A 12,403-nucleotide genomic window follows, 5' to 3' on the forward strand; every position below is an offset into this window, starting at 1 on the left:
ATGACGTCACGCGCTCCAGACGGCTGTGCGGGCGAATGAAGTTGTGGCGAATGAAATCGCGCCCGACCTTCGCGCCTCAATGTGACCACGAAGTCACGTAATTAGCGTGCCAAGGACACGTAAGTGGGACAGGGGCTTTATTCTTAGCCATTTAGTTTAGTGATACAGCATGGAAACGGGCCCTTCAGCCCACCGCATCTGTGCTGACCAGCGATTATCTGTACACCAGTTCTATCAGCACACTAGGACAATTTACAGAAGCCAATTAACTTATGTCTTTTGGAATGTATGAGGAAACCAAAGCACTCGCAGTAAACCTATGCGGTCACAGGGAGAATGTACTAACTATGTACAGGCAGCACCTGTAGTCAGGATCAAACCCTGGTCCCTGGCATTGTAAGTCAGCAACTCTACCACTCTGCTGCCCATAAGGTCATACATTTCTACAAGGCTCAAAACTGCTTGTGATGACATTCATTTTTCTTGCATTGTTTTAACATTGTTTTGATATTAATATCGATGACAAGTTTACTTTACTGTTCTCTTCTCAGTAGCCAAAACATTTGTGCTATTATCCATGGTTATTACTTCAGCGGGGCATTTATGCAACCTTCGGATATAAACTAATTTCCTATGGAATAACGTTTCTTTCAAAGCACCTTGCAATGCTTTGTTTTACGAGTTTACAGAACTGTCCACTATATTAAATGAACTGTCTGACCCACATAATTAAGTCATTATTAATTAAATTTAGAACTGGGGTTGTTCCACTTCAGCTTTGCAAAAGTACTTTAGCTCAATACCATCAATGCTCTTCAACAGACTTAAGTCACGCCAGATACACTTCTCAAAATCCCATTTGAGCAAGTCTTCAGCTGTTTCAAAGACATTTTATCAAAGGCATTTTTGGTATGAATTCAAAGATTGGTCCCTTGGTGATCACTGAAATTATATAATGTTGCAACCCAAGCCACTGGCATGAGCAGGTATAGGTACAGATATTTCCACGGTCAGTGAGTGGGATAGACAGAAAAAGATAAGGCTTAAAATACTACAGAAAGTACGATGATGAAAGTAATTGGAGATTTCACACACGACTATGTATTTTTGGTTAAATATTGTTTTCAATAAAAGTATAAATGTTTCACCTTTTGAACACTTATCTATATCTTCAGAACTTTGTAACCACGCTGTCACCTTCGACTGGCTGTTAGAATAGTTGACAGGAAAAACTGGGCTAGTTTGGATTGACATCTGCTTGCATAAACTTCCTCTCTGCAACTGGAAAGAAAAACAATTTTTTTAAAGCTGCATTGAATTCACAATGTGCACTTTCTTAGCAGTTATGATAACTTTAGAGTTAGGATAGTTAACAGAATTATGATTAGAACATTCAAAATGGTCAGCTTACATTGTTACACTTAAATCACATTCGACCATAGAAAAGCCCTTCGCATCCCCTCCAGCCAGATACCTCATTCAATAAAATTATAACTGATCAACCTCTTCAGTCTGACTTTTTCCACTTGCTCTCACCCTTTAGATTTCTTATTAATAGAATAATTGATCAGCATCTTCAATATATTCACACACTGAACTTGCACAACCTTACCCTTATGTAGAGAAGGCATAGTCTTCTTTTAAAACACTGCCTTCTCCGCAAAACACTTCAGCGTGAGGAAACATTATTGCTGCATGTACACAAACAAGTACTACAAAAATTTTATGTTTACAGCCATCGCCTCTTCCAAACTCATGCAGAAACCCAGCCTGTTTTATCTTTCCTCACGGCTCTATCATTCCATCAAGAATCAATCTAACAAACCTTTAAAGATTGGCATGGTTGTGGAATCTTACATTACAATGTTACAACCGCCTCTGCCCTTGCGTTGTCAAGCAGGTCTGAGATTCTTGCTCCCTGTGCAGATGGGTTTGAGGTCTGTAGGAAGGATGAGCAATCTAAACATGACACAGTCGATCAGGGGTCGATCAGGGGTCATTCAAGAGGGGAGTGGGGAGTGAGAAGAGACGTAGTTGTCATCGGGGATAGTATAGTCAGAAGAATAGACAGCCTTCTATTGTCACGTGAATCGAGAGTCCCGAAGGCCGTGTTGTCTGCCTTGTGCCCGGGTTTGGGACTTCTCGTCTGACCTGCAGTGGAATTTGGAGTGGGAGAGGAAAGATCCAGTAGTCATGATCCATGTGGGTACCAATGACGTACGTAGAACAAAGGAAAGAGGTTCTTCTCAGGGAATTTGAGCAGCTAGGGACTAAATTGATAAGCAGGACCAAAAAGATAATCTCTGGATTGCTACCATATAGATTGAGCCACGAGCAAATTGACATTGAGTCGTGAAGATTAAGGAGTTGAATGCATGACTCAAAGATTTCTATGGGAGAAATGGGTTTGAATTCATGGGACATTGGCATCAGTATTGGGAAAGGAGGGAACTGTTCCAATGGGATGGACTCTACCTGAACCTTGCTGGGACCAGGGTCCTTGCATTACTAGGGTTGGAGATAGGGCGAAAGTGTAGCACAGTTAGAAATCAGTTGGAACGAGGTTGTGGGCATCGCAGAGATGTGGCTGAGGATTGGAACTGAATATCCAATGTTGTATTCTACCAAAAAGACAGATAGGTGGGCAAAGTGGGGTAGATAGCTCTGCTGGTAAGGAATGAAATTCAGTCCTTAGCAAGATATCTTGTAGGATCGAATTATGTAGAATCCTTGTGGGTGGAGATACCGAACTGTATGGGTAAAAAGACCCTGATGAGTGTTATGTAGAGGACTCTGAACAGTAGCTAGAATGATTAGTTTCAATTAGTGTCATTTGTACTGAGGTACAGTGAAATGTTTTTGTTGCATGCTAACCAGTCAGCAGAAAGACAATATATGATTACAATCGAGCCAATCACTGTGTACAGATACATGATAAGGGAATAACATTTAGTGCAAAATAAAGCCAGTAAAGTCCGATCAGACCTCTGAGGGTCTCCAATGAGGTAGATAGTAGTTCAGGACTGCTTGCTAGTTGGGTTATGATGGTTCAGTTGCCTGATAACAGCTGGGAAGAAACTGTCCCTGTATCTGGAGATTATACTTTATACCTTTTGCCCGATGGGAGAGGGAAGAAGGAATGGCTAGGGTGCGACTCATCCTTGATTAGGCTGCTGGTGTTGCTGAGGCAGTGTGCAGCATATAAATTACACCGGGAGATACAAATGGAGTGGAAGAAAAGTAATGTACAGTGGCCATGGGGGATTTTTGCAGTTAGACTGGGAAAATCAGGTTGGTGCTAGATCCCAAGGGAAGGGATTTGTAGAGTGCCTACGTGATTGCTACCAAAAGCAGCTTATAGTCAAGCCTACTAGGGAAAAGACAATTCTGGATTTGTTATTGTGTAACAAACTAAATTGGATTAGGGAGCTGAAGGTAAAGGAACCCCTCGGAGGAAGTAACCATAACATGATAAAAATTCAAGTGCAGTTTGAGAAGATGAAATCTGATGTGTGGATATAACAGTTGAATAAAGGTAACCACAGAGGCATGAGGGAGGAGCTGATTGGCGATGGACCCTAACAGGAATGATGGTGGATCAACAATGGCAGGAGTTTTGGGGAATTATTTGGAAAACTCAGATTCTTTTCATCCCAAAGAGGAAGAAAGATTCTATGGGGAGATTGACCGTGCCTGACAAGCAAAGTTAAAGACAACATAAAACTAAATGATAAGGCATAATATTACAAAGATAAATGGGAAGCTGGAGGATTGGGATGCCTTTTATAAGCCAAACAGTAACTAAAAAGCTAATACGGGGAGAAAAGAAATATGAAGGAATGTTAGGCAATAAGATAAGAGAGGACAGCAAAGGTTTCTTCAGATATATAAAAAGTAAGAGAGATGCAAGAGTGGATATTGGACCGCTGGAAAATGATGCTAGAGAAATTATAACAGGGAATAAAGAAATGGCAGACAAATTCAATAAGTGTTTTGCGCCAGTCTTCACAGCGGAAGACAACAGCAACATGCCAGAAATTCAAGAGAGTCAGGGGGCAGAAGGAAGTGGAGTTGCTATTACTAATCATAATCGTAAGTATCATAATCGATGTTAGCCAAGTATGTTTTGCAACATATACGAGGAACATACGAGAAAGACACTGGGTAGCGCCACCAGCAGTGGCTGCCTTGCCAACAGCCTCTCTGTACGTTCTTCTTTTTGTTATTTTTGGTATTGTGTTTTATTGTTCCGGGGGGGGGGGGTTCGGGAATCGTTTTTTTCTCCCAATCTCTTATCTTGACGGAGATGCGATTTTTTTTCCGTATCGTATCTCCGTCCCCACTGCAGCCTAACATCGTGGAGTTGACGACCTTTCCTGGAGACCGACCCAGTGTTCCAAGCCGCAGGAGTCTGCGGGACGTTAACAACACGGAGCTTGTGATCCCTTTCCTGGGGATCGAAACTCCAACCACGGGGCCTGTGGAATTTAACATCGTGAAGCCCGCGGTCTCTGGTAAGAAGTGGCCAGCTCGGGAGCGGAGTTTCAACCGCCCCGACGTGGGAGTTTCGAACAACCCGAGGGGGGCTTTGATCGTCGGCTGCGGGGGCTTTGATGGCCCCGACTGCAGATGAGTTACCTGCCCCGACCGCTGAGAATAAAGAGGAAGAAGATTGAACTTTATTGCTTTCTATCACTGTGAGGAATATGGAATCCACTGTGGTGGATGTTCATGATAACTTTTATGTGGTGGTGTGTCTTGTTGCTTTTCACTTAGTATGCCTGTATGGTAAATTTCACTGTACCTTAATTGGTAAATGTGATAATAAACTGACCTTGAAACCTTGAATACGGTTTGCCGTTCAGTCCTACAAAAAAAAAGCAACAAGACACACAACTACATACAAATTAAGATAAACATCCACCACAGCAGCTCCTCCCCATTCCCCACTGTGATGAAAGGCAATAAAGTCTTATCTTCTTTCCTCCTTTTCTCACGCGGTCGGGGGAGTCAAACCATCTGCAGTCGGGGGGGGATCAAAGTTCCCGCAATCGGGGCGGTCGAAGCTCCTGCGCCTTGGAGCTCCCGAAGTCGGTCGGTAACCAGGGACCACGAGCTCCATGTTGTTAAAGTCCGCAGGCTCCCGCGGTTGGAGCTCCGAGGTCCCAGCAAGAGGACCGTGAGCTCCACGATGTTAGGCCACAGTGCAGACGGAGATATAACATGGAAAAAGTCGTATCTCCGTCGAAGAAAGAGATAAAGAAAGTTCCACCACAGCCCCCCCCCCCCCCCCCCCCCCACAAAAACTAAAGATAAACTAAAACATACATTTTACAACAAACTAAAAACAAGGAAAAAAACGAGACACACTGTTGACGAACGGGCTGGGGAAACTGAAAGGGCTGAAGGTGGAAAAGTCATCTTGGCTGGATAGACCATACTGCAAGGTTCCGAAAGAGGTAGCTTTTGATTGTGGAGGCATTAGTGGCGATCATTCAAGAATCACTGGAATGCTCCCAGAGGACCGGAAAATTGCAAATGTTACACCGCTGTTCAAGGAGGGAGCAAAGCAAAATAGAGGAAAAAGGGATTTCTTCCGACTTCAGTGATTGGTAAGGTTTTAGAGGCAATTATATAGGATGAGATTACAGAGTACTGAGAAGCACACGATAACCAGGCTGAAGTCAACATTTTTTTGTGAAGGGGAGATCTTGTCTGATGAATCTGTTGGAATCCGTTGAGGAAGCATCGGCAAAGGGAAGTCAGTGATGTTGTTGGCCTGGATTTTCAGAAGGCCTTTGATAGTGCCACCAATGAGGCTGTTAATGAAGATGAGAGCCCATGGTATTAGAGGAAAGATACTAACATGGCTAGAATGTTCGCTGAATGGCAGAGGGCAAAAAGTGGCAATAAAGGAGGCTTTGTTTTGGTTGGCTGCCAGTAACTAATGGTATTCCGCAGGGGTCGGTGCTGGAATTGCTCACGCTGTATATCATTGATTTGGATGAGGGAATTGAAGGCTTTGTGGCCAAATTTGTGGATGATACGAAGATAGGTTGAGGGGCAGGTAGTGTAGAGAAAGCAGGGACTCAGCAGAAAGACTTGGACATGTTTGGAGAATGGACGTAGAAATGGCAGATAGAACACAGCATAGCAAAGTGTGCAGTCATACATTTTGGTAGTTGGAATAAAGGCGTAAACTATTTTATAAATGGGGAGAGGATTCAGAAATTGGAGGTGCAAAGGGACGGGAGTGCTGGTGCAGGGTTCCCAAGAGGCTAATTTGCAAATTGAATCGGTAGTAAGGAAGCCAAATACAATGTTTGCATCATTTTCCAGAGGTTCAGTGTAAAAACAGGGTTGCAATGCTGAAGCTTTTATGAGGCACAGGTCAGACAGCATGTGGAGTATTGTGAACAGTTTTGGGCCCCATATCTGAGAAAGGATGTAAAGGTGATCTAGGATCTAACGGTGGTTTACGAGAATTATCCTGGGATGATTGGGTTAACGCATAATGAGCATTTGATGGCACCAGCCATCACTGTATTCACTGGATTTTGGAAGGGTGAGGGGATACCTCATCGAAGCTTACCAAGTAGTGAAAGGCCTGGATGGAAAGGATATAGAAACATAGAAAATAGGTGCAGGAGTAGCCCATTCGGCCCTTCGAGCCTGCACCGCCATTCAATATGATCATGGCTGATCATCCAACTCAGTATCCTGTACCTGCCTTCTCTTCATACCCCCTGATCCCTTTAGCCACAAGGGCCACATCTAACTCCCTCTTAAATACAGCCAATGAACTGGCCTCAACTACCTTCTGTGGCAGAGAATTCCAGAGATTCACCACTCTCTGTGTAAAATATGTTTTCCTCATCTCGGTCCTAAAAGATTTCCCCCTTATCCTTAAACTGTGACCCCTTGTTCTGGACTTCCCCAACATCGGGAACATTCTTCCTGCATCTAGCCTGTCCAACCCCTTAAGAATTTTGTAAGTTTCTATAAGATCCCCCCTCAATCTTCTAAATTCTAGCGAGTACAAACCGAGTCCATCCAGTCTTTCTTCATATGAAAGTCCTGACATCCCAGGAATCAGTCTGGTGAACCTTCTCTGTACTCCCTCTATGGCAAGAATGTCTTTCCTCAGATTAGGAGACCAAAACTGTACGCAATACTCCAGGTGTGGTCTCACCAAGACCATGTACAACTGCAGTAGAACCTCCCTGCTCCTATACACAAATCCTTTTGCTATGAATGCTAACATACCATTCGCCTTCTTCACTGCCTGCTGCACCTGCATGCCTACTTTTAATGACTGGTGTACCATGACACCCAGGTCTCGTTGCATCTCCCCTTTTCCTAATCGGCCACCATTCGTGTGGATGAATAGTCTACTCTCCTGTTTTTGCCACCAAAGTGGATAATCTCACATTTATCCACATTATATTGCATCTGCCATGCATCTGCCCACTCACCCAGCCTATTCAAGTCACCTTGCAGCCTCCTAGCATCCTCCACACAGCTAACACTGCCCCCCAGCTTTGTGTCATCCGTATATTGGAGATGTTGCATTCAATTCCCTCGTCCAAATCATTAATATACATCGTAAATAGCTGGGGTCCCAGCACTGAGCCTTGCGGTACCCCACTATTCACTGCCTGCCATTGTGAAAAGGACCCGTTTACTCCTACTCTTTGCTTCCTGTCTGCCAGCCAGTTCTCTATCCACATCAATACTGAACCCCCAATACCGTGTGCTTTAAGTTTGTATACTAATCTCTTATGTGGGACCTTGTCGAAAGCCTTCTGAAAGTCCAGATATAACACATCCACTGGTTCTCCCTTATCCACTCTACTAGTTACATCCTCGAAAAATTCTATAAGATTCGTCAGACATGATTGACCTTTCATAAATCCATTCTGACTTTGTCAGGATCCCACCCGTTCTCTCAGTTCAATGACCCAAAATTGAATTATGTTTATTTGGGATAATTCGGTTTACTCGCATAAACAATCATTTGCATCAACTAAAATCCTGGATCAACTCTCTAAACATTTTCTCAACAGAACCAAGAAAGCGTCATAGATCAAATTATTAGTCACTGGGTAAAATTATTCCTCTCTAGAGATCGCAAAGTCGCTACATGGAAATAATTTGTATGACAAACAATCCAGGCCTCACCATCCACAAGGAATAAAGTTATCATAGAGTGATACAGTGTAGAAACAGGCCCTTCCGCTCAACTCTTCCACACTGGCCAACAATTTTCCAGCTACACTAATCCCACATTCCTGCGCCTGGTCCATATCCCTCCAAACCTGTCCTATCCATGTGGCTCTCTAACTGTTTCTTAAACTGTGGGATAGTCCCAGCATCAACTACCTCCTCTGGCAGCTTGTTCCATACAACCACCATCTTTTGTGTGAAAAAGCTACCCCTTGGATTCCTATTAAATCTTTTCCCCTTCACCTTGCACCTATGTTCTCTGGTCCTCGATTCCCCTACTCTGGGCAAAAGGCTCTGTGCATCTACCCGATCTATTCCTCTCATGATTTTGCATTTCCCCCCATCTTCCTGCGCTCCATGGACTAGAGACCCAGCCTACTCAACCTCTCCCTATAGCTCACACTCTGTAACCCTAGCAACATCCTCGTAAATCTTTTCTGAACCCTTTCAAGCTTGACAATATATTTTCTATAACATGGTGCCCAGAACTGAACACAATATTCTAAATGTAGTCGCACCAACGTCTTATACAACTGCAACATGACCTCCCAACTTCTATACTTAAAATACTCTGACTGATGAAGGCCAAAGTGCCAAAACCCTTTTTGTCCACCATATCTAACTGCGACTCGACCTTCAAAGAACCATGCGTTTGTACTCCTAGATCCCTCTGCTCTACAACACTACCCAGAGGCCTACCACTTACTGTGTAGGTCCTGTCCTTGTTCGACATCCCAAAATGCAAAACCTCACACTTCTCTGCATTAAATTCCATCAACCATTCCTCCGCCCACCTGCTCAATCGATCCCGATCCTGCTGCAATTATTCACAACCATCTTCACTATCTGCAAAACCACTAACTTTTGTATCATCAGCAAACCTGCTATTGTTGCCCTGTATGTTCTCATCCAAATCATTGATAGCCACAATAGTCACTGGGGTACCGCAAGGCTCAGTGCTGGGACCCCAGCTATTTACGATATACATCGTCCCCTGCTGTGTGTGAGAACTTCCGCCGCTTTTTTGTTGATAAGGTCGCTATGATTAGAGCTCTAATCCCACCATCTGCTTATGACCCCTCGGTATCTGTTCGATGCACGGCTGTATTTGATCATTTTAAGCCCGTGTCTCTCCTTTTTGCATGAGATTGTTGGTCGTTCAAAGCCCTCAGGTTGTCCGAATGATGCTGTTCCTCCTCGGCTGTTTAAGGAGGTGTTGCCCACTGTAGGACCATCTGTTATCGCTGTCGTTAATAGCAGTTTGTCCTCGGGTGTTGTTCCTGCGCTTTTTAAACATGCAGTAGTACAACCCCTGATTAAGAAACCTGCTCTTGACCCTGCAGTTCTTGGGAATTTCAGGCCTATCTCCAAACTGCCTTTTTTATCAAAAGTCCTAGAGAGGATCGTGCACAGGCAATTGATGGCCTTTTTGGAGGACCATGACGTTTTGGAGGTTTTCCAGTCCGGTTTTAAGTCCCGGCACAGCACAGAATCGGCCCTTTTGAGGGTTTTTAATGATATTTTTTTGGCTACTGATCAAGTTGACTGTGTTGTCCTCGTGCTTTTAGATTTGTCAGCTGCCTTTGACACAGTGGATCATGAAATTTTGATCTCCCGTTTGGAGCAGTGGGTGGGTATCAGGGGCATAGGACTGGAGTGGTTCAGGTCGTACTTGGCTGATCGAACTTTTTGTGTCAGCCTTGGGGACTCTGTATCCTCCTCTGCTCCTCTCTCATGTGGGGTCCCACAGGGCTCAGTTCTTGGCCCTCTTCTCTTTTCACTCTATTTGCTCCCACTCGGTTCCATCCTTAGGAAGCACGGGATTTCATTCCACTTTTATGCTGATGACAGTCAGCTTTATGTGCCTCTGGGAAAGGGGGGTGTACACTCTGTCGGGCTCTTGTTTGAGTGTCTCAGTGACATAAAGGCCTGGATGTCACTGAACTTTTAAAAATTTAATGATGACAAGACAGAGGTAATGATCTTTGGTGGCACCTCTGGGGCCCCCCCTGTTGATCTAGGCTCTTTGTCTGCATATCTCAAACCTAACATCACAAACCTGGGGATTAAAGTGGACCCTGAGCTTAGATTTGACTGTCAGGTGAGGGCTGTTGTTAAATCTGTTTTTTTCCATCTGAGGCAGCTGGCAAAAATAAAGCCGATTTTGTCAAGGCAGCACTTTGAGACGGTAATCCATGCCTTTGTTACCTACCACCCGGCTGGATTACTGCAATGCACTGTATCTGGGGATTAGTCGGTCCTCCATCGTCCGTCTCCAGATGGTACAGAATGCAGCTGTTCGTCTCTTGACTGGCACACGAAAGCATGATCATGTTTCACACCTTTTGGCCTCTCTCCACTGGCTGCCTATTCAGTATAGGATACGTTTTAAAATTCTTTTATTTACTTTTAAATCCCTAAGTGGTCTTGCCCCGTCCTACCTATCTGAGCTTCTTCACCCTTATTCGCCCTCCCGCTCTCTCAGGTCAGATGATCAGCTGCTCCTGCTTGAGCCAAAGACTAAGCGGAAGCTCAGAGGGGACCGTGCCTTTGCTGTGTCGGCTCCGAGATTGTGGAATGAATTGCCTCTGCACGTTAAACAGGCCCCTTCTCTAGCTGTTTTTAAGTCACTCCTGAAGACATATCTATTCTCCATGGCCTTTGTAGACCAGTGAGGTGTTGAATTGTTTATTAACTTTATTTGCTTGGTTTTGCTGCGTTGTTCGTACTCGTGTTTTATGTTTTTTAATTTATTGTTTGGATTTTTTTGTATGTAATTTATGCGCCTCGTATTAATTGTATGTTCTGTTGTTATTACTGTTTTATGATGTCTTGCTTGTTTTCTTTTTTTCTGTACAGCACTTTGGTCAGCTTTGGTTGTTTTTAAGGTGCTTAACAAATAAAGTTATTATTATTATTATAGTGGGCGGCGCGACTGACGTCGCAGCGGCCTCTGCAGTCCGTCTGTCGTTTTTTTAAATTTTATTGTCCTGTTGAGGGTATAGTTAGTGGGTTTTTGACTGTGTTTGTGTGGGGGGTGGGGGGGAACTTTAAAATCTCTTCCCTGTACGGGGACCCGACCTTTTCCCTGTCGGTTCTCCGTTGTCGTTGGGGCCTGGCACCGTGGAGCGGCCTCCAACCGGAGCGACCTGGGGGCTCAAGTCACGGAGCCTGCGGAGCTGCAGACCTACCGTCGTGGAGCTGGCCGGCTTCGGAGCGGGAGAGCTGTGGTGGCGCGCTACTGCGACCAGACTCCGGTGGATGGTGACACCGGGAGCTCGCGGGTCCCCGGTGGGAGACTGCTTTACGGGGCACAGGCAACGGCGACTTCTCCCACCCGAATTGCGGGGTTGAAGGTGACCTGGAGCAGGGCCTTACATCGCCCGGCGCGGCTTCAACAGCCGCGGGACTGGCTAGCGCCCGTCGGGGGCTTTGACTTTGACGTCGGGTTAAGAATGGAGAGCAGGGGAGAGACAAGACTTTGTCTTCCATCACAGTGAAGAGGAGATTCACTGTGATGGATGTTTGTGTGGATTGTGTTGGTGTGTGTCTTGGTTCTTTTCTTGTTGTATGACTGCAGAAACCAAATTTCGTTTGAACTTCATGTAAGGTTCAAATGACAAATAAACGGTATTGTATTGTATTGTATTATATGTAGATGACAAACAATAACAGGCCCAGAACCAAACCTTGAAGCATACCACTAGTCACAGGCATTCAGTCTGGGAAGCAACCTTCCACCATTACCCTTTGCTTCCTTCCACGGAGCCACATTGCTATCCATTCAGCTAACTCTCCTTTGATCCCATGCAATCTAACCTTCCAGAGCAGCCAACCATGCGGAACGTTGTTGAACGAATACTGAATCACTGAGCAGGGTTGGTTTCATGGAAACAATTATAGGTATATTCAAGCCCTTAGAGCATTTATGCATGCTATAGCCAAGGGCACAGCATAGATTTAACATCACCATTGCTAATAAATAATTAATTCCCAACTAAACACAAAAGCAAACTAGCTTTTGACCCATAATTTAAAAAAATGAAACATGTGGACACAAGGAACTGCAGAAACTTTTTTTTTCAAAACAGACAGTGCTGCAGTGACTCAGCGGGTCATGCAGCATCTCTGTAGAACATGGATGGGTGTTGTTTTCGGTTGGGATCAATCTTAAGAC

At 44.5% G+C, this 12,403-nt stretch overlaps 1 protein-coding gene across 4 annotated transcripts in view; it reads right to left on the bottom strand.

The window, feature by feature from the left end:
* osbpl3b (oxysterol binding protein-like 3b) overlaps positions 1-12,403 on the bottom strand; it is a 158,657-nt gene that overhangs the window by 82,458 nt on the left and 63,796 nt on the right. For all 4 annotated transcript variants that reach the window (XM_055659396.1, XM_055659404.1, XM_055659380.1 and 1 more), the window contains exon 7: positions 1,149-1,281. In XM_055659396.1, coding sequence (XP_055515371.1) covers positions 1,149-1,281 — 133 coding nt within the window. The remainder of the gene's footprint in view (positions 1-1,148; positions 1,282-12,403) is intronic.

This window comes from Leucoraja erinacea, chromosome 2 (genome assembly GCF_028641065.1).
Source record: "Leucoraja erinacea ecotype New England chromosome 2, Leri_hhj_1, whole genome shotgun sequence".
Taxonomy (NCBI): Eukaryota; Metazoa; Chordata; class Chondrichthyes; order Rajiformes; family Rajidae; genus Leucoraja; species Leucoraja erinaceus.